Source organism: Chlorocebus sabaeus, chromosome 25 (genome assembly GCF_047675955.1).
Source record: "Chlorocebus sabaeus isolate Y175 chromosome 25, mChlSab1.0.hap1, whole genome shotgun sequence".
Taxonomy (NCBI): Eukaryota; Metazoa; Chordata; class Mammalia; order Primates; family Cercopithecidae; genus Chlorocebus; species Chlorocebus sabaeus.
The window spans coordinates 62,214,619-62,242,309 of record NC_132928.1 but is presented as its reverse complement, the minus strand read 5'-3'; the positions used below and the strand labels follow the sequence as shown (position 1 = coordinate 62,242,309).

General features: G+C 38.2%; 1 protein-coding gene across 5 annotated transcripts in view; it reads left to right on the top strand.

Moving 5' to 3' along the window:
* Window positions 1–27,408, top strand: part of POU2F1 (POU class 2 homeobox 1) — a 201,115-nt gene extending 173,707 nt beyond the window's left edge. For all 5 annotated transcript variants that reach the window (XM_007989659.3, XM_007989662.3, XM_073011818.1 and 2 more), the window contains 4 exons: window positions 1,250–1,355; window positions 12,016–12,361; window positions 13,075–13,163; window positions 15,572–27,408. In XM_007989659.3, the coding sequence (XP_007987850.1) occupies window positions 1,250–1,355; window positions 12,016–12,361; window positions 13,075–13,163; window positions 15,572–15,882 (852 nt within the window). In that variant the 3' untranslated portion in view covers window positions 15,883–27,408. The remainder of the gene's footprint in view (window positions 1–1,249; window positions 1,356–12,015; window positions 12,362–13,074; window positions 13,164–15,571) is intronic.
* The last annotated feature ends 283 nt before the right edge of the window (window positions 27,409–27,691 follow it).

Here is a 27,691-nt window from a genome sequence, read left to right as displayed (position 1 = left end):
TTTCACCATGTTCTCCAGGCTGGTCTTAAACTCCTGACCTCAGATGATCCACCTGCCTCAGCCTCCCAAAGTGCTGGGATTACAGGTGTGAACCACCGTGCCCAGCCCACCTATCTTATTTTTTAAAGTGTACAATTCTAATTCTTTCATTGCATTTCCATCATGCTCTTCTCAGGTATAGTTCATTAGATTACTGTGTAACCATGGGAGTAAATTTGCTACTGATTCCAGCTATCTCAGAAAATCTTTAGTTACTTTTTATTCGTGTCCTAAAGCCTAATTTATTAAACTTACACTCACATGATTAAGTGACAGCAAATTACCAGATAACTTTCAGCTCTGAACTTGTATTAAGACAATCATCTCAGATCTTTTACTTTCAAACAACATATGATCCTTTCCTATGACGCCTCATTGAGTAACTTCTGCTGTTTGCATTACTCCTAGACTGAAGAGACATACAGTGGTCGTGTGACTCCCTTGATTTTTAAGATGATTTTAAATTTGACTTCTACATTGTCAGGATTCAAAAGATGGGAATATTGTTAAGTTTGCATTTCTGTTCTTTTAAATTTGGTTTTATTATTTGAATGTCATTCCATACTGGCAGGCTTTTTAAACTAAAGTCAGCATTAAAAGCACATGTTAGTTTATTGAAGGTTGTAGTTGTTAAATGGTGGGTCTGTAGTCATAAAGTTATGAGATAGTTATGAAAAAGATAATTATTAAACAACAATTTTGTTTTGTAAAGGTGATGTTTATGTTGATTTGTGCTAGAAGAAAGACAGTATCTCTTGCAAAACTAGAATTTTTTGTTATTTCAAAACGAATCAGTTTTTTAAAAAGTTTGCTTCACATTATTTTCATAATTTTATTTTATTAAAACCAAACATAAGGCAATACTGCCCCCCCACAGGGTCAAAAGTAAAAGTAACATGTACCCCAGATTCCCTGATCCTGTCAAATAGTTTTCTTATTTAAGTAAAGTTGATAATTAGTATAATGTTTCTAACCGACTTAGAGTATATCTGTCTCAACACTATTGAAATTTAGGAACTTTTTATTATTTATTTTTAAAACCCGGGCAGAGCTATTTGTGATATCAGTGAACAACCATCTTCCAATAGCAGTTTTCCAACATAGGATGTTAAGTGTCTCAATTCCAAGATCAAAGAGTGACTATAAAATCATTTCCTCTTTAAGTTTTGATTTTAAGTGCTTTGTCCATGTTTTCATTTCTGACCTCAAGGTGGCGACCACACCAAGCCTTGTGACTAGCAGTGCAGCAACTACCCTCACAGTCAGCCCTGTCCTCCCCCTGACCAGTGCTGCTGTGACGAATCTTTCAGTTACAGGTAAGCAGCTGCCAGGCAATGCACCTGCTGAGCACATGGGAGGCCCATGATGGGTTATTATAAGAATCTGCCATTAAATTGTGAATTAAGGCTGTAACTAAAGATAGGTGTTGCTCATAAACATCAATTTTCTTTAATTCCTTTCCTTAAAAACCTTCAATAGCTGTGCCTTTTTGCATTCAGAAAAACATGCAAGTTTGTCAATTCATGAAGGTTATTTCCGGTCTGAACCTGATCTCCCACTAGTCTTTTGCCTCCCCTACCCTCAACACACAGGGTATCTTTGTAAACATCCCTACACTGGAAATGTCCATCTTAGCCTGCAGTTCTTGATCTGTTATTGATAAAACTATACCAGCTTGTATGTCAGTTTTTCTTGGAAATCTTCTTTAGCTTCTCTAGGAAACTATTCATTTCCACGTATCTGTATTATAAATAATTTTATTTTCACACACCTGTCTTTCCCAATAGACTGCACTTCTCAAAAGATTTGAGTGTTCTTTTTGAACTCTTGATGCCTAGCTCAGTGTGTGACATACTCTGTAAAATGAATGGGTTTTTTTTTTTCTCTTTGGCCTCCTTTCAGTAGCAAATTTTCCAGATAAATTTAAAATCACTTAGCACTGTCATCAGATGTTTTTTAGTGATACATAGTGCATAACATGCTATAATTATTCACCAGGTTGGTTATTTGCTAGTAAATCATTGGGTAGATTAATGATATTTCTTATTGAAGCTTAATTTAACCTAGAGGTGGGAATTTTTATTTTTCTCACTTATGTTTTAAGTTTATAACGCCTCCTTGGCTCTGTGACCTACCTATGATGTAAAAATTGAATAAATGGCTTTATATTATATTAAATTTCTACATTATTAGAACATTTTTATTTTTTTCTGCATCCAGTCATCCATTAATTTTTGCTTATGTTAAACAGTGTTTCTTGACCTGTTCTGGATGTTGGACTTTTTTAAGAATTTGAAAGCTACAGACTTTTCCTCACACAAAATAGACATATACACAATTTTTAGTAAAATTTAAAGTTTATAAATGACAACTCCCATCAACCTCCGATCCCAAGGCTATTTGTGGATACCTACAGGTTCCAGTTTTAAGAACCTTGGTTCAAGAATATATTTAAGAACCCTGGTTAAAAATATATAAAATATGGAGCACTTTTACTTAATAAGCAAACTGTTAGTGATTGATCAGCATTGTGGCAGGCACCAAGAACATGAAGTCCCATCTCTGAGGACCTTGTTGTCCAAATTGACTGCCAGTCACCCGGTAAATTATGAACTGAATCTTACCTTCCCAACAAGTTATGTTGCTTTAGGTCTAAAAATACCTGTCTTTTACAGAAAATTTTTTTAATAGTTTACACATTAAGAACAAATAGCTTTGCAGTTTTCTTAAAATATGGGGAAAATCAAAGTAATTTTAGAGAGATTTTAATACTCAAAACTAGCTAAAAATTTGCATCAGTTTTTGATACTTCTTACCGGCCACATTTTCGTGAACTCACTCACTCAGCCTATTTATGTGGATCTAATTGTGATTTTTTTCCTGACAAGTTGATAATTTCTCCTGGAATGAATTTTTTTTTAATTATTAAGAAACAACATTACTAGGAAATTAAAACAGGAAAAACAATCACAAGTACTATTTGTATTTTCTCTTTAAATCTTTTTTATATGTACATGTATGTACAGTTTCAGTAGTATTTGTACAGTACAGTATTTGATTGCAGCCTTATGAAACTCTAAGCAGAGGACTCAGGCTCTGCCTGCACACCTGACCCACAAAACCTATGAGATGATAAATTGTGTTGATGTAAGCTGCTGAATTTGTGTCATTGCTCCTTGAAAGAGAGGAAGAGTCAGTGTCAAGTGAATTTTCTTTTCTTACTCTTTTATCAGCCGTTGCTCAAAACCATGCCCCCTTTTAATTTCTTTTTCCTCTTTGAACTATAACTTTCTTGTACAGCCTCTTTTCCTCTGATATTTTTATACTGCCTTCTTTTCTCCGTTGAGAAAAGTAGCATGTGTCTTTATCATGTTCTTTATTAAAGATAGCCAGTGTCTTAATCATACAACTTATCTAATGCAGTCTGCTTTCTTCCTGAAGACTTTCTTCTTGGGATTTCTATGATTGCTTCTTTTAAATTGTTTTCCTGAGTTAAATCCAATGTTTCTCAGATCCCCTGTCTTCCTCTTTGATTCCTTTTTGTCTGGAGCACGTTCTCAAGTAATTTTATGTAGAAAGGTTACATGGGAGGTAAAATTTCAAAATACAGGTATAACTGAGAAGTATTTATTTTGCCTTCACAGTTTTTTTTTTTGGAATTTGTCCAGTTACAAAAGTATTTTTCCTTTGAATTTTGTTGTGTTTTAGCATCTAGTGTTGCTAATGAAAAGTCTGATTTCAATCTCTTTTTCCTTGTTTTTTCTCTCTATAAACCTTAAGGATTTTTTTTTTTAATCTTATACTGTTATAAAATTTCACTACAAGATTTCAAAGAAGGGACCTTTTAAAACTTGCCCTCATTGGCCTTCAGCAAGCATTTTCAATGTGAACTAATGTCTTTCTTGAACTCTGGTAATTTATCTTTTTTTGTAAGTTAGAGTTTTTTGGCATTCACTCTGTTTATTCATTTTGTGCCATTTGTAATGTGCTGTTGGCTTTTTTCATTGTCTGGTGATTTTTGGTTATTTATTCATAGTGATGAATGCAAGATTACATTACTTAATATCAGTAGCTTGCAAGGGTGTTTCCTGACATTGTGTAGCTTCTGTTACTCAAAGAGTCCCCTGCCCTGAATGGAAGGGTTCGCAGTGAGCTGTGAATGTGAATAAAAAACTGCCAGACTTTATTTCAGCATATGAACAGGAAGCACACAGGCAAGCGAGGCTTTCTCTCATACTTTTCCAAAATGAGGGGTATCTTTACTCATGCGTGCAAGTGCCTACACTAGAATCCTTAGCGTTCCATAGTCAGATTTTATTTTTTTTGAAGAGTAGGTGACATTGGTTCTGTTCATCTGAGAGGTCTGGTAGAAGGAGGGAAAGACCCACTGTGAGAGCTATCATGTGAATAGTCCTTGAATCACCCTGTTCTCTGACCCTGTTTCTGTCTACCTCAGTATCTGACAAATAACTCTGAGCTGGGACTCTCTGTAAGGCTCCATCAGAGTGAATAATTTTCTCCTCTATCATAGTCTTCTCCTTTGCCCTTCTGGACTATGGTTGATTTCTCCACCATCCAGCTTCATCCTTTTTCTCATTTCTGCAAATCTGTCTGAATCTCAAAACCTCTGATATCTGTCACCAGAGCTCTTTTTCCCTTTTGTATCTCTTTACTATTATTTGGAATAGGATTTTAGAAATGAAAGGAAAAACCATATCCTCAGTACTATCTTCTAAGAAAAATCATGTTTGATTGATGTGGTCGTCTTATTTTCCCATAGGTACCTTTGACACATAATAGGTCCTTGGTAAACATTCTAAAATAGATGCAAGAGTGATCATTGCCATACTCCTCCAGAAAGACAAGTGTTCCATTGTGTCTCAAAAACTTGTAAAAATTCCACAGCCCTTAATAATCTCAACCAAACATGCCCTGCCCCCAATTCATTTTCCAAAACATTTTTCATAATGACAAAATTGTTCATTCCTCAGGAAGATATAGCAACTATAATTATATAGCCACCTAACAACAAAGGCCCAAGATACAGTAAACAAAAAGGAATAAAATTCAAAGAAGAAACAGACAATTCAACAATAATAGTTTCAGACATATTATTTATTTGAGCCATGTTTAAAAAAAAAAAATTCAGGCCATGTGCAGTGGCTTATGCCTATAAATCCCAGCACTTTGGTAGGCCAGGGTGGAAGGATCGCTTGAGTCCAGGAGTTCAAAACCTGCCTGGGCAACATAGTAAGACCTTGTCTCTACAAAAAAAAAAAAAAAAAAAAAAAAAAAGAACAAAATTAGCCAGGCGTGGTGGCACATTCCTATAGTCCTAGCTCCTCGGGAGGCTGAGGCGGGACGGTCACTTGAGTCTGGGAAGTTGAGGCTGCAATAAGCTGAAATTGTACCACTGCACTCCAGCCTGAGAACAGAGCAAGACCCTGTTTGTTAAATATTAAAAAAAAAAAAAAAAGTCGTGAAGGATATACAAGATTTGAGCACTATCAACCAACTTGTTCTAACTGCCATCTGCAGAACACTTGGTCCAGCAACAGCAGAAAACACATCCTTTTCATGTACACATGGAACATCCATCTCCCAGGATACTTTTAGCCATAAAACAAGTTTCAGTAAATTAAAAAGGATTAAAATCATACAAAGTGTGTTGTCTGATGACAACTGAGATAAACTAGAAATTAACAATAGAAATAAATTTGGGAAATCCCCATGTATTTGGAAATTAAAACATGGATCAAAGAAATAACATTCCTCCTGTATTTTCCTATCAGGCCAGCATTACCCAGATACCCAAGCTTAGATAAATATCACAAGAAAAAAATTACAAACTCATATTCCTCGGGAAAATATAAACCAAAACTCTCAAAAGAATCTTAGCAAGTCAAATCCAGCAACATACTGAAAAAAATGAAACAATTATATACATCATGGCCAAGGAGGATTTATCTCCCAGGAATGTATGGTTAGTCCAATAACTGAACATCAATTAATGTAACACATAATAGTAGAAGAAAGGATAGAAAGCACATAATCATCTCAGTGGGTACAGAAAATATATTTGTAAAAATCCAAAACCCATTCATGATAAAAACTGAAATACAAAGGAACTGCCTCACCTGATAAAGAGCACTTACTAATACTCTCCAGCAAAGAGAATACTTAATGGCAAAAGACTGAATACTTTCCCCACTAAGACTGGGAGTTAGGTAAGAGTGTTTGCTTTTGTGGACTTCTGATTAACATTGTCCTGGAGAGTATAGCCTCCAGTCAAGGACAGCAAAAAAATGAAAGACAGTTTGTAAAGGAAGAAGTTAAACTGCTTCTATTTGCATTATTCTATATGCATAAAAGTACCAAGGAATTCACCAAAAAAAGAAAGATATCTAGGACTAGTCAGTAAATTCAGTGTTGTTGCAGAATACAAGATTGATATATAAAAATCAATTACATTTGTATATACTATCAATGGACAGTTCAAAAATGAAATTTAGGAAATAACTTGTATGTAACAGTATCAAAAGAATAAAATACTTAGGAATAAACTTAAGAATTGTAAGACTTGAACAATGAAAACTACAATTTGCTAAAAGAAGTTAAAAGAAGTCTAAATAAAGAGACATTTCATATTCCACATTCATGTTTTGGAAAACGAGGCATTCTTAATTTGACAGTTTTTCTCCAGCTTGAGATATGTGTACATAACTCTCTCTCTCTGATTTCAAGGTTTATCCACATTATAACACAAATATATATTTTTTATTTTATTTATTTTATATATATATAATTTGTTACATATATATATAATTTGTTTTCTGTTTTCTAGACAGGGTATTGCCCTATCACAGTGGCACAATCACAGTTCACTGCAGCCTCAACTTCCCAAGCTTAAGCGATCCTCCCATTTCAGCCTCCCCAGTAGCTGGGATTATAGCCACATGCCACCTGCCCAGCTCATTTTTGTATTTTTTGCAGAGATGGGGTTTTGCCATATTGTCTCAAACTCCTGGGCTCAAGCAATTCACCCACCTTGGCCTCCCAAAGTGCTAGGATTACAGGCATGAGCCACCATGCTCAGTCTTCCAGCTTGATTTATAGATTCAACAAAATCATAGTAAAAATTCCAACAGGTTTTTTTTGTTTTGTTTTAAAGAAATCAATAAACTCTTTCGAAAATATACATGGAAGGGACCCAGAATAGCCAAAACAATTTTGAAAAAGAATGAAATTAGAGGATTTTCATATCCTGATTTCAAGGTTTACTGTAAAGCAACAATAAAGCAGTATATTACTGGCGTACATATAGATATATACATTAAATGGAACTAAATTAAGAGTCCAGAAGCAAAACTTTGAATTTATGCTTTATTGATATTTGACAGAGGTGCCAAGGCAATTCAATAGGGAAAGGATAGTCTTCAACAAATGGTTCTAGGACAACTGGATATCCGTACGCAGAAAGAGGAATTTAGATCCTTACCTTACACCATGCATAAAAATTAACTGAAATGGATCAAAGGCCTAAATATAAGAGCTGAAACTATAAAGCTTCTAGTAAATTAGGTGGGACAAAATCTTTGTGACCTTGGGTTAAGCAAAGAGTTCATAGACACAGCACCAAGGGAATAATCCATAAAAGAAAAAATACATTAGTAAATTCAACTTCATCAAAGTAAAATCTTTTGTGCTTTTTGAAGCACAAAAGCCACAGACTGAGAGAAAACATTTGCAGATCACATATCCAATAAAGAAATTGTGTCTAGAATGTATAAACAACTCTTACAACTCAATAGTAAGAATATAAACAACTCAGATTTCTAAATGGACAAATGTAAGTATACATTTTACCGAGGAAGATACAGGAGTGACTAGTAAGCACATGGAGAGATGTGTGACGTTAGCATTACTTATTAGGGAAATGCAGATTAAAACCATAATGAGATACTACTTTGTACTCACCAGAATGGCTATAATCAAAAAGACCCAAGATGATGAATGTTGGGAAGGATGTGGAGAAACTGGAACTTTGATGCATTGCTTGTAGGAGTATAGAATGATACAACTTCAGAAAACACCTTGGCAGTTCTTTTAAACATAAATTTAGCATCCTACCCAGCAATTTCCCCAAGAGAAATGAAGACATTTCCACACAAAAACTTTAATGTGAGTGTTCATATAGCAGTCTTATGTATAATATCCAAAAACTGGAAACAAACCAGTGCTCATCAACTGGTGAATGAATAAACAAAATGTGTTGTATCTACATAGTGGAATATTATTCAGCCATAAAAATTAATGAGGTATTGATTTGTGCTAGAGTGTGGATGAACCTTGAAAACAGAATACTGAGTAAAAGAAGCCAGATGCAAGAGACTACATATTGTATGATTCTATTTGTGTGGACATTTGTGTGAAATGTCCACAAAAATCTATTATAGAGACAAAAAGCAGATAACTAGGTAGGAGTGTGACATGATTACAAACAGGCACAAGGGATCTTTTTTGGGAGTGGAAATGTCATAGTCTGGGTTGGGATGATGGTTGTATAACTCTGTAAGTTGATTAAAAGTAGTCGAATTTTAAAACTGGATGAATTTTCATGTGCTTACTAGTCACTCCTATATCTTCCTCGGTAAAATGTATACTAACATTTGTCCATTTAGAAATCTGAGTTGTCTATATTCTTACTATTGAGTTGTAAGAGTTGTTTATACATTCTGACACAACTCTCAATTCCTTTATTGGATATGTGATCTGCAAATGTTTTCTCTCAGTCTGTGGCTTTTGAAGCACAAAAGATTTTACTTTTGATGAAGTTGAATTTACTGATTTATTTTTTTCTTCTATGGATCGTTCTCTTGGTGCTGTGTCTATGAACTCTTTGCTTAACCCAGGGTCACAAAGATTTTGTCCTACTTTATTTACTAGAAGCTTTATAGTTTCAGTTCTTATATTTAGGCCTTTGATTCATTTTAGTTAATTTTTATGCATGGTGTAAGGTAAGGATTGAAATTCCTCTTTCTGCATATGGATATCCAATTTATAAATTGTACCTCAGTAAAAGCTGTTTGAGAAAAGACAAGACAGGATGGGAAGCACAGGGAAGTACTAGGTACTATATACACACCTTGGCTATAGCTTCCTACTGCCCCTGTGAGGTGGGTGGTGGCATCTTATTTTGCTGTTGAGGACATTGAGGCTCAGCAACACTAAGTTCACCAGTGAAAGTTACCCAAGTAATTAAATTGCCAAGTTGCCAAGAATTTACAGTCAGTAAATACATACATTGATTAAAACATGACTTACTGGCTGGGATAATTAATTTGAAGATAATTTTAAGTTGTTATACCATAATGCTTATATGACTTTTTTTTTTTTTTTTTTTTTTTTTTTTTTTTGAGACGGAGTCTCGCTCTGTCGCCCAGGCTGGAGTGCAGTGGCCAGATCTCGGCTCACTGCAAGCTCCGCCTCCCGGGTTTACGCCATTCTCCTGCCTCAGCCTCCGGAGTAGCTGGGACTACAGGCGCCCGCCACCTCACCCGGCTAGTTTTTTGTATTTTTAGTAGAGACGGGGTGCTTATATGACTTTTATATTGGAGACACCTAGAACAATTTTGAATGGTTCTGGAGTCATCATTTCCTGGCCTAGGTTAAATTCACTGATAAAATTTGACTGGAATTTTCTTTGTAAACTTAAGGGATTTAAGAAAACAGTTGGTGAATGATTTGAAGGTGGCCAGAGAGTAAAAAAATAACTATTTTAAGCCTTTTGGGCTCAAGATATTAGGACTTATAAAAATAGGCAATTTCAATTTCAGAACTTTGAAAGGCAAGTAGTACCCATAGGTAAAATCAGGTTAGATAAGGTGATAAATTGGTCAAAAAAAGATTGAAAGTACATTGAAATTGCTTAGCGTGGAAGAGAAATAAGAAAAGATATTCACCTTACTATACAACAGGGGGCATGTCTTAAGAGAAGACTAAAGTGAAAAAGGGTATATGAATCTGCCTAACACAGGACCCTACACAGCATCCAATGTTCAGTGGTAGATTGTTCTGAGAAATTTAGAACCAAAGAAGTAATGAACGAAAATAGAATTCATAGTATCTACAAAGGTGCAATGATACTTAGGGGCAGTGGCAATAAAAATAAATCATTTATATTTTTCAGAAAGGTAGACAGAGGAAGAAAACCTTCGTTTTTATTTACCAATAAAAACATTATGTCCTCATTCATTTGGCAACCGTTTTTGCACAGCTTTATAGGAGGTGGAGAAAGTAGTCAGTGCTGAAATAGATGATGTCTGAGTCTCTCCCAACCCTGTGACATGTGATAAAAACTGAAGAGTGGAAATGAGAAGAGAGTTCAATTCTAGGTGTTCTTAGTATAGACCAGAGGAAGGTTTTAAAACATTTTTGGGAAGGACAAAATTGCCTGAATTTGTAGCAAGGTTGTTATGAAAGAAGAGCATGTTCTGAAGCTTGGTAAAAGATTTCATCACCAAAAAATGTTGTTATTTTATATATATATATTTTTTAACGGAGTCTTGCTTCGTCACCCAGGCTGGAATGCAACGGCGTGATCTCAGCTCAATGCTACCTCCACCTCCTGGGTTCAAGCAGTTCTCCTGCCTCAGCCTTCCAAGTAGCTGAAATTATAGGCTCCCACCACCACACCTGGCTAATTTTTGTATTTTTAATAGAGACAGGGTTTCACCACATTCGCCAGGCTGGTTTCAAACTCCTGACCTCAAATGATCCACTCACCTCGGCCTCCCAACGTGGTGGGATCACAGGAGTGAGCCACCACACCCGGCCTTGTCTTACCATTTTCAGTGGGGCTACTAGAAATGTTTAAATTACATATGTCTTGTATTTCTGTTAGACAACGCTGATCTCAAACATTAAATAATCCTAGCGAATGTGTTTTAGTGTTTAGTAATGATGTATTTAATGTCAGTCAGTCATTTATATCCAAATGTTCATTCTCCTTAAACCAAAAGCATAGGCACTTTTTTCTAAAAGGTGCCTAACAAATAATTTCTTTCTTGAGACAGAGTCTTGCTCTGTCACCAGGCTGGAGTGCAGTGACGTGATCTCAGCTCACTGCAACCTCTGCCACCCAGGTTCAAGCAATTCTCCTGCCTCAGCCTCCTGGGTAGCTGGGACTACAGGTGCCCGCCACCACACCCAGCTAATTTTTGTATTTTTAGTAGAGATGGGGTTTCACCATGTTGGCCAGGATGGTCTCGATCTCTTGACCTCGTGATCCGCCCACCTTAGCCTCCTAAAGTGCTGGGATTACAGGTGTGAGCCACCATGCCCGGCCTACAAACAGTAATTTCTTAGATCTTAATTTTTATGCTAGCTTTTATGAGATTCATAGTATCATTGTGTGTTGTTGTTGTTGTTTTTAACCACAGTGGACTTTTTGAGAGCTAATTTTTATTACAGAATAGTTGTTTGAATGTAGAGAAGGCATGTAGTCATTTTTATACTATGTTGTTGTTGATACTGAATTCTTAGGAAAGTATATAACTTTCTGTTTTTCTTCTCCTTGTTTTGATTTTTCTGAGGAGACCACTAAGGAGATTTCTGAATGAAAAGAACTTTACAGAAGTTTTTCTTCTTTTGCTTTCTTTTTCTTCCCCAGAGCAGTTGTATTCCATAATTAGAGCTTGTATGATTCTTTTGTTTCTTGAATAGGAAATAGGCAATGGAAAACTTCTCTGTTTCTTCCATTGCTCATATCTCTTAAAGTAGGGTTCCTAGCTGTGATTCTAAAATGTTTGGTTTTGTAGTTAATTTCCATAGAAGCACTAAACTAGGTCATTAAAGAACAAATTTACAAGGTGGTAGGTTAATTATTCCATTGATTATAGAGTTTAGCTGAGTAAAGCCACCATTCTTCCAAAACCATGTACAAAAGGTCATCTTCTAATCTGTTTCTCTTTTCAGGCACTTCAGACACCACCTCCAACAACACAGCAACCGTGATTTCCACAGCACCTCCAGCTTCCTCAGCAGTCACGTCCCCCTCTCTGAGTCCCTCCCCTTCTGCCTCAGCCTCCACCTCCGAGGCATCCAGTGCCAGTGAGACCAGCACAACACAGACCACCTCCACTCCTTTGTCCTCCCCTCTTGGGACCAGCCAGGTGATGGTGACAGCGTCAGGTTTGCAAACAGCAGCAGCTGCTGCCCTTCAAGGAGCTGCACAGTTGCCAGCAAATGCCAGTCTTGCTGCCATGGCAGCTGCTGCAGGACTAAACCCAAGCCTGATGGCACCCTCACAGTTTGCGGCTGGGTAAGGCGCTTTCTCATCTCATTGACATCTGAGGTGGAGGTCATCCCTAGAATTACTCATAGGGTAGACTTTGCATCACTGACTTAAATGGGGAAAAAAATGTCTTTAAAGCAGTACTCTCTTTGAAGTGGGCTGTTTTGTGATCATACAAGGACCCTGATTATGGTTTAAGTTTCTTAACACCCTGGGAAGGGCAGTAGTCAGACCTTTGTTTACAGATGAAGACCCAAAATATCAGGTCACTAATTACCTTAGTGGCAGGGCCAAGAAGAAAGCCCAGAATTCTTAACTCTTATTTTCCCCATTAAACTCTCTCAACTGCCTACTTCCTAATTCTCAAGCATAGATGAGAGATGTAATGGGAGTCTCAATTTTATATTGTTATTGTCACACATAAGAATTATCTTGTAAATATATCTTTTTCTCTAGAATGTTTCTTTCATTTTGGAAAAAAAGAGAAATAAGTCATTCAAAGAAGGGTCAAAATGACTGTAAAAGTTTTACATTTTGTGCTGATCATAACCTCGTTTGTACAAGTAAGCCTCCAGGAAAGCAGTAACTGAGAAACACAAACCATAGAAGAGTAAAGAAAAGTAAATATTTCCACCTGTTTCCCCAGCTGGATTTTCCTTTTGTAAGTTCCTTTTGGTGTGTTGTCAAAATGAGACCTGCATCTCCATGGTAATAAAGTGACTCCTCTTTTGGACTTGCAGAGGTGCCTTACTCAGTCTGAATCCAGGGACCCTGAGCGGTGCTCTCAGCCCAGCTCTAATGAGCAACAGTACACTGGCAACTATTCAAGGTCAGTAGAAGCCTTTTTCTTTCTTTGGTGGTGTGCACACATGTACACGTGTGTGTGTGTGTGCGCGTGCTTGAGAGAGAGAGACACAGAGAGAGATGGAGGAAGTCTGCTTTGCTAGAGGTAAAAGTGATGGGAAAGATAGTCAAATGCTGACTAACGTGTGGTTGAGAACTAAGAAAATGTCCTCATTAAAAAGCTTTGTAAGAAAAGTATAGGTGTTAGTATGTGAGTAAAAGCAGGAAATATACTTAGTTTGGTATATGGTAAGAAACCAGAACTTTTATGCTGATACTGATCTTATGTGAATAGACTTAAAGCCAGATTTTTTTCCCCTGATAAGTTTATCCGAAGTATTAATCCAAAACCCATCTCAAGGCAAACTTGACCAAGTAAGACTCTCCAGTCCCCATCCCCACTCCTGAGAAAGCTGTGCATGGGAAAGTCCTATGATGAATGAACACTGGAACACATCAGGTGGACCTCAGGAGTGCTTTTAATTCTCATTAGGTTCTGCTCTTTTTATATCACCATTAGTGTAGAACATGTATTCTCTTGGATTATAATGTCTCTTTTCCAAGTTCAGCTGGGTTCCTTTTACCTTTTAGCATGTTACCCAGGGCAATATTCATTCCATATAGTGAAGGGTTCCACTTGTTTAGTACCTAAGCTTTCTGTCTAAAAATGTTTACTGTTATGTGATGCAGGGAGACAATCTGAGAGACATCACTAATGAATTAGAATTTTTTTTCTTAAAATAGTTTTGATGAGAGGCTGAGGCAGGGGACCACTTGAGGCCATGAGTTCAAGACTGCAGTGTGCCATGATCATGCCTGTGAATAACCATTGCACCCCAGGTTGGGCAACACAGTGAGACCCTGTTTCTTAAAAAAAAAAAAAAAAAAAAAGTGGTTTGTGCATAAATGAGAGTTCTCAGGGCCAAAAATAACTATTAGCCAACCTAAATTAAGATTAATATTCACAGGTGATGTCCCTGACAGTGTACTAGACAATGTTAATTACAGACAAAACCACACCATGGCCTAGATTACCTTACATTATATTGACTTTCTGATTGACTAAATCATACCCGAATTGGTTAGCTCTAAAGCTTTGGTTATATAGTAATATATATGTATTTTTTTTGCAGTAGAATTTGTGATAAATCACTTTTTCCTCTGCTTTATTGAATGTTTCTGTGCTGTGGGGATCCTACAAAGGCAAAATGTCTTCCCCAGGGCATGATTGACACTCTGAAAAGATCTGGAACTAGTCTATGACCCTAAGTTTGGAATCTCAGAAAAACTTCCAGCTGCACTAAGTCTCACTGTTTTGTACTATTTGTATGAACAAGGCCAAAGTCAGAGGCGTTCCCTTCAGCTATATTTTATGTAAGAAATCAACTAAATGTGTAATGCCGTTAGAAAATCCCTCAAATCTACATGTAGGAGTGAGGTTATATGGGTAGGGAGATTTAGGAATGTTCCCAGACAACAGGTTGAGATATTAAATGAGAGTCTCAATTATTTTAAATAAAATGTTGATGATGTCTTCTTTGGGGGAGGCAACAGCATCATAGAAAATTTCTCACCCATTAAAGCACATCCTAGCCTTAGATCACCCACATGTGGCCACCTACATCATCATGTCTGATTTCCTGCTCTAATAGATTCATCATTCTCCTTTGCACAAGTCATAGAAATCAAATGTTTAGCCTCAGGAAGTGAGAAATTAATTATACCTTTTCCTTTATTTGGTGATACATAATTTCTTTTAGAACTAAAGCCTTTTTGCAAGATGGTTTTCATCTTGTGTATCGTAATATAAAGCAGTGGTCCCCAACCGTTTTGGCACCAGGGCCGGGTTTTGTGGAAGACAATTTTTCCACAGCCACGGTGCGGTGGGGGTGGTTTCTGGATGGCACCATTTCCACTTCCGATTTTGCTCTGTGAGAATCTAATGCCGCCACTGATCTAACAGGAGGCAGGCCCACCACTCACCTCCTATTGTTAATGTTGTAATCACTTTAGCTAGTTTGTCTTTTGAACAGAGGTAGTTTAAAATCAGCAGTCTTCATTAAAGACAAAATTATTGGATTTATCAAATATGTCTAGGTAAATGAAATAAACTGGTGATTTCAAGACAGAAACGTGACTAATTCATTAGACAGTTATTAACTGTCTTCTGCCCCTGCTCGTGCCCATTAAATTAGACATTTCAGTCTTTCAGGCTCTTCAAAATTATAAATAAACTACAATTGGTATCAGTGTAGCACTGCGCTTGAGGAAAAAGGGCTACACTTTTTCCTAGTGAGTTGTAGGAAAATGATAGACTTTTGGTGTGTTATTTGGCTTCTCCAGGATGATGTTAATGTTCTCATTCCTGCCTGTTTTGGGGGTTTTTGTCTGTAGCTCTTGCTTCTGGTGGCTCTCTTCCAATAACATCACTTGATGCAACTGGGAACCTGGTATTTGCCAATGCGGGAGGAGCCCCCAACATCGTGACTGCCCCTCTGTTCCTGAACCCTCAGAACCTCTCTCTGCTCACCAGCAACCCTGTTAGCTTGGTCTCTGCCGCCGCAGCCTCTGCAGGGAACTCTGCACCTGTAGCCAGCCTTCATGCCACCTCCACCTCCGCTGAATCCATCCAGAACTCTCTCTTCACAGTGGCCTCTGCCAGCGGGGCTGCATCCACCACCACCACCGCCTCCAAGGCACAGTGAGCTGGGCAGAGCTGGGCTGCCAGAAGCCTTTTTCACTCTGCAGCGTGATTGGACTGCCAGCCAGGTTAATAAACTGAAAAATGTGATTGGCTTCCTCTCGCCATGTTGTGAGGGCAAAGGAGAGAAGGGAGAAAAACACACACACACACACACACACCAGAAAAAGAAAGAAAGGATGGAGACGGGACATTTGCCTAATTTTGTAATAAAACACTGTCTTTTCAGGATTGCTTCATGGATTGGAGAACTTTCTAACCAAAAATTAAAAAAAAAAAAGAAACAAAAAATCAAAAACAAAAATAAGTGAAAGGACTACTTATCATTTCCAGCAGTCATGATGACAAGTTAAGGTGGGTTACCAATTCCAATATAGGAAGGGGATTTCTTGTTTGTCTAAATTTCTTTTTTTCTTAAAAAAATCATTTTTATGGGTCTGTTGTACAGGCCATTAAGTCATAACAAGGTGTTTATAATCGTATCAATTGTGTTGGGGGTTCCTTTCTTAACTGGTACAATTTAGGCAGGCCTGTATTACTGTATCTCTATTATTATTGTTGTTGTTGTTATTGTTTTATATATATATATATATATATATATATATAGTTTGGACATGTTTATTATCTCTTGCTCCTGGATCCTATTTCAGTGAGCTCCCACACTGTGGGGAGGGAGGGTTTTGGGGTAAGGGGAGACTTCTGTTCTTAACTGCGGGGAATGTTCTTGCTGGTTTCCTTATCCTTGATGACTCTTACAGAGGTGCTAGAAAATTATTTTCTTTTGCCACTTATGCAAGAGGCTTGGTGCAGAAGCTGAAGGCAGTGTGTGCAGACACTCCCATTCCACACACGCCCCTTCCCCTCCCCACATCAGGTGGTGCCTTTGGAGCACTTTTGTGTAGGAAGGAATTCCTGCTGAACTGTAGCTCTCACTCACCCCCAAATCATTGAATGACCCTGAGGCCCAGATCCTGTGGTGCAACAGTGCTGCTTTCTGCTACTTTCAATGGGAACAGCTGTACATGTTGCAGGGCAGGATTTGGTTCCGAAGAGCAAAGACTACTGCAGACACCTGACTTGGTGGTTCTCCTGATTTCTTATCTCCTGAAAAATGCTCCTACTGTTGGTGTGTTTGTTTGTTTGTTCATTTTGTGGAAGTTTTTCATCCAAACTTTAACTTGGCAAAGAAAAAAAACTGACTTATTGAAATTGGGAAACTTTTCCCTTCTTTTATTTTCTAAAGGAATTCTACTAGACTATTTTCCATTGATAATATATACAAAAGAGGTGTGATGAGAAGAGTGTAAGGTTACCACCTTTTCCTCTAGAGAGCCACAGACTTCCTTTCCACTGGATGGCTTATAAATTCCTCTAACCCTGAGATTCTTCTTGGTTCTCTGACTAAAGGAGGCACTTATTAGCCAGGCTGGGATCTGTAGAACCTTTGAAGAAGGACTTTGAGCAGGAACTTTGCACACACCTTAAGTGTCTCCTTGGTTTGTTCGTGATGCTCCTGCTAGGTAGGTCTAAATGGCAATACACATCTCTTTATTCAATGTAGAAAGTAATTAGCTCCTGTAATTATTTTCAGGGTGTTTCTAGACTATAAAATGAGCCCATTGAAAAGGAAGAGCTTGTGAAAGTGGATGAAGAGGAATAAGGATAACTTGGAGATTAAATTCCCCTTTTTGTCAATGTACTGTTATTATGCCATCTTTACCAAAAAATTTTCCAAAAGACTGGATCACTGCAGTGCAGCTCATCTAAGTTCCCCTTATTATTGGAGTTAAAGGTTCCCATTTGGTGGCTGCGGGTGCTTGCTTAAATCTCTGGTGGTCCCAAGACTGCACTTTTTCTCCCGTTCGAGCTGGGGATGTAGAGAGAACTTACAGGTGATTTTTATTCTGATTGCTTTTGTTTGTGTCCACAAGGGAGCTTGGATTCTGTGTACTTGTCTCTCTTTACCATTGTCCAGAAAGGCGGTAAATACAGACACATTGTGTACTTTTGTGTGACTCAAGTGGGAGACAGTCTGTTAAAAGGTCAGAAACATTTTAGTCCCCTTTTAAATTTTTGTTTTAGTTTTTTTCTATCTTGTTTTATTTCACAAATATTTAATTACCACCCCTAAATTTCCTCCTCTTACCCTTCACTTTCCCTAAAATCCTTCCAAAATCAGTGAACTGCAAGCAGGGAAACTAACAAATGTCCATTCACCCTTTTTGTGTGGTGTGTTTTTTTTATGTTTTGTTTTGTTTTTTAACTAAGCTTGAACCAAAGTCAATTTTTAGCAAGCTGCTGTACTAATGGACTAGTTGATAACGTGCAGTTCAGACACATCGAGGAGATAGATGCTACTGACAATTTCTTTTTCATTTGTCTTTATTAATTTTATATAAAAGTTGCTGCTTGTTTTTAATCTTTTATGTTGGTAAATTGTAATATCCTCTGGGCAGACATTAACTTGATGTTTAACTAGTTTATTAGGTTGGTGTGTAAATAGAATGACAATGTCAATTACTAATTTCTCTCCTCTCCATTCACTTTTTCTCTGTTGTAGTTAAATGTAATCTTCTATCCTGACTTAACATCTCTACCTTTAGTCTGTGCAAATGATTTTAGGGCTATCAGTAATGCTCTAGCTGCCCACAGTAATGAGTCCCTCCCTTGGGAGTGGTGAAACTTAGACGGAAGGATTCAGGGAGGGAAATGCTGATACCCACTATACTGGATTAGAAGTTACAGCATTAATTTCTCAAAATTGCTACCAAAGGAAGTGTGGAGTCCCAAGGGACTCAAGCTCAGTGAGGTAAGACAAAGGGCAAGGAAAGACTGTTTGGGTGTTTTTTTCTTTTCCCCCACTTTTGGTTTAGAAAATGATCCCTTTCCCAAATAAAACTCACCAACAGACTTGAATATTAGAAAAGATACTAAGCTTTAAATGTCAATACAATGGTCTTTTATTCCCTGCCCTGTCTATATTTTCTACTCAATTTGGGATAAGGGGATTCTGCCTTTTTTATGTGAAGCACTTGATGAGGGTAGACCAGCATAGAAAATCTGTTTAAAAGAAGAAATAATCTTCAGGCAAAGATAAATCTTTAGATAAAAATATAATTTTTTCTCTTTTTTTACTTATTTAAAAATAAGTTGTGAAATGAAAGGTACATTTACATATGTACTCACGAAACACTAATATAGCTTTTTGGTGGTGGTTTAGTTTGAAATCAACTCCCTATCCATCATCCCTAGATACTTATATTGCTTCATGAACACCTTAGTCATTTTTTACTTTATAGGTATATCTTTTTATCATCTCAAGAAATGCATTTTGAATTGAATGAACTATCTTCTGAGCTAAGGTACTCAAACTTAACTTTTAGCCACCTTATATGGGAGAGCCTGGAAACTAAAGGGGGCCAGGGACCATTTGACCAAAAAGAGGTGTTTGGTGGAGTTTCTGCATTTCAAAGAAGAAAGGCCAGATAGGTCATCACAATTCATTGTATTATTCTTTTTTTCCCCTTAATGGTTATGCAAATTTTATTTTATATTTCTGAATTTGGTTAGCACATACTAAGCCAAAGACTATTCTAAATGCATTTATAGTGAATACTATATATGCCCATGGTAATGGGTCCTCCCTAAGGAGTGGTGAATGTAATTGTGTGAATCCTGCTTATCACAAGTGGTGCAATTTGGTCATAAATTTTATTTATACCCTGTATACATCTGAATAACAGAGCAGAAAGACCTAAAAAAGGGCTTCTCACAGGAACAATATTACTATGTTGTTCTAAGAAAAAATGAGTGCTGTATTTAAGTGTTTCTGAAGTTCTATAGGCAGCATTTTAGAATTAAGAAAAACATTGTGTATATCCATTAACTGATATAATTCACATGTCCTTTTATTTGTTATCAGAAAGATCAATACTATCCCAATTTATTCAACTTGTTACCCAAGAAATGGAACCAAAGGAATCCAACTTTCATTTTGTGCAGAATCATACCTATTTATACTTAATGCTAGCACTGTAAGAAATAAATCTTTTTTGTTTAAAAAAGGGAAGATAAGATTAAAGATTCTTAGTGAGATCATCTTGCCAATTTGTTGTACATCTCTCATTCACTGTTGGGGGGAAAAAAGCACAACTAAAACCTCTTTAATGTTATTTTCTTCCATTATCCCTCATTTATTTGGGAAGATAAGGGAAACCTTGTCTGTATTATCCAGAAGCACAGATATTTGCTTGACACAATATTTAAATTCAGCCGAATCTTTAACATTAAAAAATTTTCTTTTTAACTTGCTGGAAAAATCCGATCCATTGGCAAATATAGGGAATTCATGTCAATTTTTTTGGGGGGGAGAGGTCTTTGTTGCCTAGGCTGGAGTGCAATGGCACAATCTTGGCTCACTGCAACCTCTGCCTCCTGGGTTCAAGCGATTCTCCTGCCTCAGCCTCCCAAGTAGCTGGGATTACAGGCACCCACCACCACACCTGGCTAATTTTTGTATTTTTAGTAGAGACAGGGTTTCACCATGTTGGCCAGGCTGGTTTTGAACTCCTGACCTCAGGTGATCCGCCCGCCTTGGCCTCCCAAAGTGCTGGGATAACAGGCGTGAGCCACCGCGCCCATCCTCATGTCAATTTTTAAAGTGATAAATCCTGATATTATACATTGCAATTAGTGTAGAATAAATGCTTGGCTTATAGAACTCTCTGTTCTTAGTCTAAAGCTGTTCCCAAACCAGGTCATCCTCACGAAACATTCTTGACCAAGAAAAAAGATAAGGTCATTGAGACAGGAAGACAGAGGAAAAGCCTCTTGTTTTTTGTTTCTTCCCAAGAAAGAAGAAGCCCTGCCAGGGAGAAGTCAGTAGTATCACTGACTCCCCCTATCACTGAGTGTAGGGTGTGGTAGCAAGGAGGAGGCAGAGAATTCACGCTGACAGGTGACTCTGGCCTGGCTCTTGGGGGCTCTTCCGAAGACCAGTCTGCAGTTTGAGGAAGGGCCCCAGCAATTCATTTGGAGAGCTTGGCCAAATATTTTCTCATTAATCAGCATCTAAACTTGATGAGCTTAAAGTTTGTTTATTAGAGTTAAAAATATTAAAAGATGATTAATACTAATGGTAGAAAAATACTAAGGACGCAAAATTTAAAATTTTCCAAAGCAGACAAGAATTGATGGGTTAATTTGCTCATAACTGATATGAGTTTGCTTTTATGTGTGTGTGGAAAGCATTTAATGTGTGATGCTGTTCATAGTCCTGGCTATTTGATATCATTTTCAGTTTTACAACACTTTGAGGATGACAAAATGGTAAATCTTTCTGAGCGTTTACAAACTTCACTTTCAAGAAGTGAAGGGAAAAATCCTTCTTTGCTATTTCTGTAAGAATAATAACTAAGATCAGCTATTATATAGGTTTGCATGGATGGTGTACACAATACAAATGTAAACTTGGATAGGAATAGGATAAATAAATTGCTTTCGTCATAAAGGCCAGTCATCCATTTCTTAATCCAAAGAGATTAAATATAAATAGGACACCCCTGAGATTTCCAGTAAGGTATTTGAAAGGATTCCACTGGGAGGGCAGGGAATATATTTTTTCTCAGAGTCGTCTAGTTTGTACCCGGTTTTCTATATGGTTTGTGAACTGTAGCTTTAAAAAAATAATTTTTTTTTGTAGTTTTCTTCTAACCTTATTCATTAAGTCGTTCCTTGTTTTGGCCCTTCTACTCTTGGCCTTAGCTAAAAGCAGTAAATGTGAGTGAATTTTATGTTGATTATGTCATCTGGATCTCCTTTCCTTCCCTTCTTTTTCTCGTTGAATGGTGGTACCTTAATTTGGGTAACAGCTAGCTTCTGGCACCTTCATAAAATACCTCAGAATAGCTTAGCATTGTTGCAAAACTGGTTTTGCAAAACTAAAAACCAAACAAATAAAAGAAAAAACTTTATAAATAGTGGAAATAATTCTAGCTGTAGCATTTAGTCGAACTAATGTTTATTATGATCGATAAACATGATTGATGCTGTATGTATTTGGGATCCTCTTTATAGGTTACAATTTATAGGGTTAGGGAGGGTTGGGTGGGGGAAGAGGAGAAGTTGATTATGTTAGAAGGAAAACGTTGCTCGTGTGTGTGTGTGTGTTTTCTTATATCTGTCTTGCCAAAGGAAACTTGATTTTCCCTGTGATTGGCTTTGGCCTCTCTGTGGTCTGATCTGCAGCGGTGTGTGGTGGCATGCAGATAACATATGGGGTGTCCAGTAGGTTCAGGGACCCTGAGGGTGCATTTACATCCCTTCCTATGGTTGCCCATGCCCCCCAGACCCTGCCAACCTCTCTTAATGATTCATTACCTCTGTACATAGCAAAAGCATAGGCGAAGGATGAATGTGTGAATGCCTGGATGTGCAGTTGAGAAATAGAGGCAGAAATAGACATGCACCAATTAATTTGGAGACAAGAGGTGAGTGATTGATGTGTCTTAAATCTAGGAAGATTAAAGTGAAACAGGTTATTTGTGTTGCCCTCTGTCATGTTACTGAATGTTGTGCTAATAACACAACATTTTAAAACCTTACTTTTCTCATACCAAGGCTAGTTCTGTCTAGACTAAAAACACAAACAGGATAAAAAGCAAACCAAGAAGTTGAAAGCTCACCTGCCCACCTCACCCCTGTGATATAAAGTGTGACCCTTAAGGATTGGTTGGTGGGATTGAGGAGAGAATTATTCTTGGTGGGAACGTGAATGAGAAATGATGCTGGCTTAGAAAAAATTACAAGGCCTTTCTGCCCATACTCTGGGACAGACTTTCTTGGCTCCCTGAGTTTCAATATAGACTGTATCTCCAGAAAGGCTATTTTTTTAAATAAATGATCTCACAGAACTTAAGTGGGATTTGGTTTAGATACCAAAGACACTGCTAATGTCATTGCTTATCCTTAAGTTTTCAAAACAGGCAGAGGGAATAGGAGCAAAAAGCCAAAATTTGGAAAAGCTTTACTTTATCTCTTTCCTTCCCTTTTCCCCTTTTCCCAGTCCCCTGCTTTTTGAAGGAAGTCTTCTTGGTTGTCCTGGCTTTGGAAAAGAGATTTATTTTGTTTTGCTCTGCTGGCTCTGTAAAGATGGATCATTGCTCAGTGTAGCAGTGATGTTCTTGGAATTGCTGAGAAATTTGGGGAGGGCAAAAGATAGGGGTAGAATTTTTTCATTATTTCCCTTTATCTAATACTTTTAAATAGAACCAGTATAGCCTATATGAGTTCAGACAATATTTAAATGTGGTATCTCCATCTGTCTCCTGTAAAAGATAAGAATTTTCAAGAATAGGATTATGTAGAAAACCAAAAGATCTTCCCTTACTCTCCTGTAAATGTTTTGTTCCAAAATGTTTTTATATACTGGCTCTAGGGAGCCAAGTAGTTCATTGTTTCGGTGTACTATTGGTAGGACACAGAAAAGGAGAAAGGGTAAAGAAATATATCGCTGTCTGAATATTGCATCAAAAATGATCAGGTTGCAGAACTTTATGAAAGCTTTGCTAATAATCTTATTGTTCTGACATTATGTAAAGGTGGTATTAATATTGTATAACTTTTCAAAGTGCTAGATAGGTTTATAAGTAGGTAATAGGGATGCTGAAGATTAGAGCACTTGAAACAGAAGTTCTGGGAAAATAAGGTGTGTGTAATGGAATACTGCTTTGAGCACAGAAACAAAGGTCTGTTGGGCCTGGGAGAGAAGATGTGATTTATGATTGTTTCTGTGTCCCTGTATCTGCCCACCCTGCACAAGGCTCCACCACCCAGGGCCACCTGGTTTAAACCCAGGACACTGTCAAAAAGTTAAGACCCCGAAACGAATTTACTGTAAAAAACAAACATTGAGGACTGCTGCAAAGTTTTCCCATTTTCTTTGTGTACTTGTTCATCTTTGTATAAGTTAGCCACAGCCTCCTCACAAGAGCAGCTTAAGGCTTCTTTCATAAATTGACTGTGGCATTGAGTTCTCAAACATTATATCCCAAAATCTGCAGGTAGACAGCTGGATACAGCGCTGTGTATAAAATGAGATGTCCACACACTTGAGTTTCTTGAGATTGGGATCTCTTTCAAATGAAAAAGGACAGAGCCAAGTAGAGAAAATACTTGGTGCTCCCACCCAGCCTTAATGAGTCTCATGGTCTAAAAGCATAGGAAGAAATGAAATGCACTTTCAGAAGCTAAAATGACAGTGTCTGCTACAAAAGACTGTAGTTGTAGGCAGTCGGGGATGCCATGTCCTTGGTTCCATTCCTGCGTGAGTCTGCAGAAGGCACACACTTTGTAAGAGCAGAATGGACTAGTGCCAGCCTTAATAAGTTTAAAACTGCAAACAGTTGGAGAACATGGAACAGGCTGGTGCAGGGAGCCTAAGATTTTGCAATCATATTATAACATTGGCTTTTGACAACATAAATAGTGTATCTTCCCTAAGGTCAGGTCGGGAAAGAAAGACTTCCAGCTGCTTACCTCTGCATGCGTGGCCACGTGTGCATTGCTCAGTCGCGGGAGCTCTCACTCCGCAGGAAACGCTCTCCTCCCACATTAGTCTGTACTTCCATCCCCTCATCTGTGGTAGTAGTGAAGGCTAGGTGAGTAAGCGTGGGCTGTTCTACCCACCAGAAGTCCAGGAGCTGTTGTATACCTCATTTCTAACTCGTGACCGAGTGACTTGCTTTAACTTTCTCGAAACCCTACAGAGTTGCCAAGTCTGCCCTCCCTCCTCTCAGTCATGTTAAACTCTGGCCTATAGCATCATGGGACCTGTAGCCTAGGGTGGGACCCCCTAAAGCCTCTGAATGTTGCTGCTTAAAAGCTACTGCAAACTGAGGGCAAATTGCAATCTTCTATTTTTGTTGCAAGGGGTCTTCACAGGTCTCTTAACATCTACTTTCCCTGCCACCCTGCCTTTAGGGGCTGGCCAGCTATCCACACCCCTAACCCACCCTGTGTTTCTGACAGCTGGCCACACATCAACTTCTGTACTTGCCTTTTCCTTGGTGGGGTAGAGGCCAACCCCTTCTCCTCTGAGGCCTCAGGGTTCTGTTTCTCTTCAGGACTTTGGGTAGAAGGGAAGACACCAAAGGCTCCTTTAAGCTGACTGCTGCATACACATTTCACTTTTTTTCCTTTGACATGACCAAAAATATCCAAATATTTAAGTTTATTATTATTATTAATATTATTATTATTTGACAATCTTATTATCAATGGGCTCTCTAGAAGCTGCATCCCCAGCCCTTTCACCTTTTCTTTGAATGTAGTTCCCAACCTTCAATTCCCACCCCTAATGCTGACAAAAAGCTTAGCCAGGTCATGATACTGCTGCTATAAGCCAGGGGAGGGTGGTTTCTTTGTTTTGTTTTGTTTTGTTTTGTTTTTTAAATTTCCAGCCAAAACCAAAGATTTCTTAATGATTGTATAAACTCAAAACAAACAAAAGAACCAAAGAAAAGGGAAGTCTTCAGCATCAGTCCAGTCTGTGGTGTCCTGGCACTTAGAAGAGTGAGGCCAGGGAAGGCGGGGCGGGAGGACCCTCTGACCAGATCAGAAAGGGCAGGCAAGCTGTTTTCCACCTTCCAGGGTCCAGCACAGGTACATGCCCGTGGCTTTGGCCCTCACAAACTTGTGAGCATGTCCTGAAACAAATTGGCATTTCAGATTTTCCAAAACAAAAGTCAAAAAACCCCATCACCACCATCAGCCACCCTACACCAACCAGGGTCACTATGGGGACTTAGCACAGGGAGGGTGGGAGCTGCTGCTGGACTGGCCCGAGGACTCCACAGAGTGGGGGACGTTGAAGACACTGGCGCACGATTGGCTGCTCTGCTGGGTGCTTTAACCTCTGGGGCTGGGCGAATGCACGCCAAGGTGCCCTTCTGAGCCTTTTTTCTCTTTTCCTGTACTGGAACTGCTTGGAAGTGGCTGTCCTGTTTGTGAGAAAACATGCAGAAAGATTATCAAGCTTTTCATTTCTCTTTATTGTAGTTTTGTTTCCTTTTGCAGCACCACTGTGCAACTATGCATTGTACTTCACAACCTTTTGTGCTAGGTAGATGCCTGTGACTTTTTAACTTGGGGGGTGGGGGGATTGCAAATGAAGGAACTTTTTACATGGATCTTTTTAATCTCAGTTGATTGGGGGAGGGGGGTACTTGGTTCTTGGGTCATACAAGCTCTATCCCAAAGCAAAATCCAAATGTTAATAATATTAGCCTGATGCAGATACCAAAGATAATTTCTTTCCTGCAGAACCTTAGACTCGTGTATTAAGTACGATTACCCAGCACTTGCATTAGTCTAACCTCAGTAATTCCAAAGCTTAGATGTATATTTTGGTATATTTCTGGGATATTAAAAAAAAAAATGTCGTTTAACTTCTTGTTTGTTTCAGTGTAATGCTCTTAAAGTCATAGCATGAAAATAATTGAACTGTCCTATTCTTAGTAGTTTGAAATAATAGTATTTTTGTATGTTTTGGGTGTGTCTATGTATGTATTAACATAACAGTTTTCACTGCCTAGGTGTTCATAATAAAAAAGAAAATGAAAAAAGTTCTGAGTGTACATAATATTCAATAATAATCTCCCACCTGGTGTCAATTTAGATTGCATATTCCTCATTGCTGTTCCCAACTGGGATTTTGTTTTCTTTTTTAAAGAGACAGTGATCGTGTTTTTCTAAAGATGTTTTCTTTCTCTCTTTCAATATCTTAACTCACTTTTTCTTTTCTTCCTTTTTTGTCTTAATTATTAATTCAGGGGTGTTTGTCCACTGTTGTCAAGGGAGGGGCACAAGGGGAATTGGCCCCTTGGCCTCCTAGAACTTTTTGTTTTATGTACTTTAAAATGTGAGTTTGAGTTCTTCTGTGTGGAAACTTAAGATGTGGTGTAAATGATTCTTTCCAAAATTGTCCAGCAGCTTTAATGAGGCAGTGACAATTCTGAGGTGGTTTATTAGAGTCCTTCTACATTTCTCTTAGATAACTCTGCACTCTGGGTGGCTATTGTGTAGCCTTACTGCCCCAGAGCGCCTGTTAGCCAAATATTTCCCCACTGATAGGAATATTTTCTAAGAATCAGCTGATAACTTGCGTGCTGGACCTTGTTATCTGTGCCCCTGAGAGACACACGTTTTCTTGGTTTTGAAAACCTGAAACACAGGCAACTTTACATTTTGGGGGATTAGCTGATGCCTCCTGAGGCCTGAGGAGGTGGTGGGGAATATGAGCGGTGCTGTCTCTCTCAAAGTGCCCTTTAGATGATTCCCCCTCCTAGGGCTGCCTGCAGGGGCTGTAGGCTCGGGAGAGATTGTGTAGGTGACAGTGAATCAGAATGAAATGGTAGATTTTGTGTAGATGCATTTGTCTGCTGTAATTTTTTATATATATATTAAACTTACTGTAACTGTACAGTTCATTTCTGTTGTAAAACATCATTAAACCATTTTCCAAGTGTTTTCACATTGTTGGAGTTTCTTTGAAATTGCTGTGTTGGTATTCTGGATGCTTCACATACACATTCTCAGACTCTGCATAATTCAGCTTCCAAATTATTTTTTCCAAGTGCTCTCAGGAACCCCAGAATCACCACAAGCACTGTGGTTCCTGCCCCGCTCCACCCTTCCTCCTGCACTCCAGGGGGAGCTGTGGCCACTGCATTTCTCCCTGCCAGACCCTCAGTGTGGTTTCGTGGGACCCTGAGTAGCAGTAGTCTCCTTCAGGCCCAAGTACTTTGTGTGATCAA